We start from the raw sequence: 1,857 nt of genomic DNA, 5'->3' as shown, positions 1-1,857 counted from the left end.
AAAATAATAACTATAGAAATAATAACAATATTAACAATAACAATAGTAACAATAACAATAATCTCAATAATACTTATAATAAGAATAAGAATAATATCAATAATAATAATAACAATAATAATAGTAATAATAATAAGATGGAGAATAATAACAATAGTAACAATAGCAACAGTAACAATAACAATAATATCAATAACAATAATAACTATACCAATAATAACAATAACTGTAAGAACAATAACAGTAATAACCATAACAATAACAATAATATCAATAATAATAATAACAATATAAATAATAACAATAATTATAATAATAACAATAACAATAATATTAATATCAATAATAATAATAAAAAGAGTAATAGTGACTATATTAATAATAACAATAATAATAATAACAATAATAACAATAACAATGATACAATAACAATAATAACAATAATAATAAGAAAAATATTAATAATATCAATAAAAATAATAATAATAATAATAATAACAATAACAATAATAGTAATAATAATAATAATTATATTAATAATAATAATAACAAATATAACAAGAATATTATTAACAATAACAATAATAACAAAAATAACAATAACAATAATATTAACATTAACAATAATAATAATATTAACAATATTATTAATTACAATAAAAATAATATCAACATTAACAATAATATTAATAACAATAACAATAATAAGAAGAATAATAATAACAATACTATTAATAACAATAATAATAATAACAATAATAATAATAACAATTTTGTTATTAACAAAAATAATAATATCAATAATAATAATAACAATAATAACACTAACAATAATAACATTAATAGTAATAACAATAACAACAATAATATTAAAAACTATAATAATATTAATAATAATAACAATATTAATAATAACAATAATAATAATAATAATAATAATAACAATAATAATAATAATAATATTAATCATAACAATTATAATAATAACAATAATAACAATAATATTAATAACAATAACAATAAAAACAATAATAATGATAATAATAATGATATCATTAATAGTAATAACAATAATCACAATAACAATAATAATAATAATAATAATTATAATAACCATTTTAACTATAATAATAATAATAATAATAACATAAACAATAATAACATGAGTTACAGTAACAATAGTAACAATAACAATAATAACAATAATAAAAATAACAATAATTACAATAGTAATAATAATAATACCAATAATAACTACAATCATAATAACAATATTAATAATTATCATAATAACAATAATATCAATTATAATAATAACAATAATAATAATAATAATAATAACATTTATAATAATAACAATATTAAAAATAACAATAGTAACAATAACAATAGTAACAATAAAAATAATATCAATTACAATAATAACTATACCAATAAAGCAATAACAATAATAACATTAACAATAATAACAATATTACCATTACTCATATTTACAATTATAATAATAATAATAATAATAGTATTAACTATAATAATAATAAGAATAATAACAATAATAACATTAACAATATTAATAATAATAATAACAATAATAATAATAATAATAATAACATGAATAATAATAACAATAAAAACAATAATAATATTAACAATAAAAATAGAAACAATAACAATAATCTTAATAACAATAATAATAATAATAATAATAATAATAATAATAATAATAATAATAATAATAATAATAATAATAATAATAATAATAACAATAATAATAATAACAATATTTATAATAACCATAATAATAATAACAATAATAACACTAACATTAATAACAATTATAACAATAATAATAATAAC

At 11.0% G+C, this 1,857-nt stretch overlaps 1 protein-coding gene across 1 annotated transcript in view; it reads left to right on the top strand.

The window, feature by feature from the left end:
- LOC124423609 (probable serine/threonine-protein kinase clkA) overlaps positions 1 to 1,336 on the top strand; it is a gene marked incomplete at both ends in the record, with an annotated part of 5,513 nt that extends 4,177 nt beyond the window's left edge. The window contains 2 exons of the mRNA XM_046961530.1: positions 348 to 440; positions 581 to 1,336. Of these exons, the coding sequence (XP_046817486.1) occupies positions 348 to 440; positions 581 to 1,336 (849 nt within the window). The remainder of the gene's footprint in view (positions 1 to 347; positions 441 to 580) is intronic.
- Positions 1,337 to 1,857: the final 521 nt, after the last annotated feature.

The sequence above is a fragment of the Vespa crabro genome, chromosome 4 (assembly GCF_910589235.1).
Source record: "Vespa crabro chromosome 4, iyVesCrab1.2, whole genome shotgun sequence".
Lineage (NCBI taxonomy): Eukaryota > Metazoa > Arthropoda > Insecta > Hymenoptera > Vespidae > Vespa > Vespa crabro.
Note: the sequence above shows the minus strand (reverse complement) of the source record. Positions and strands in the feature narration are given on the sequence as shown.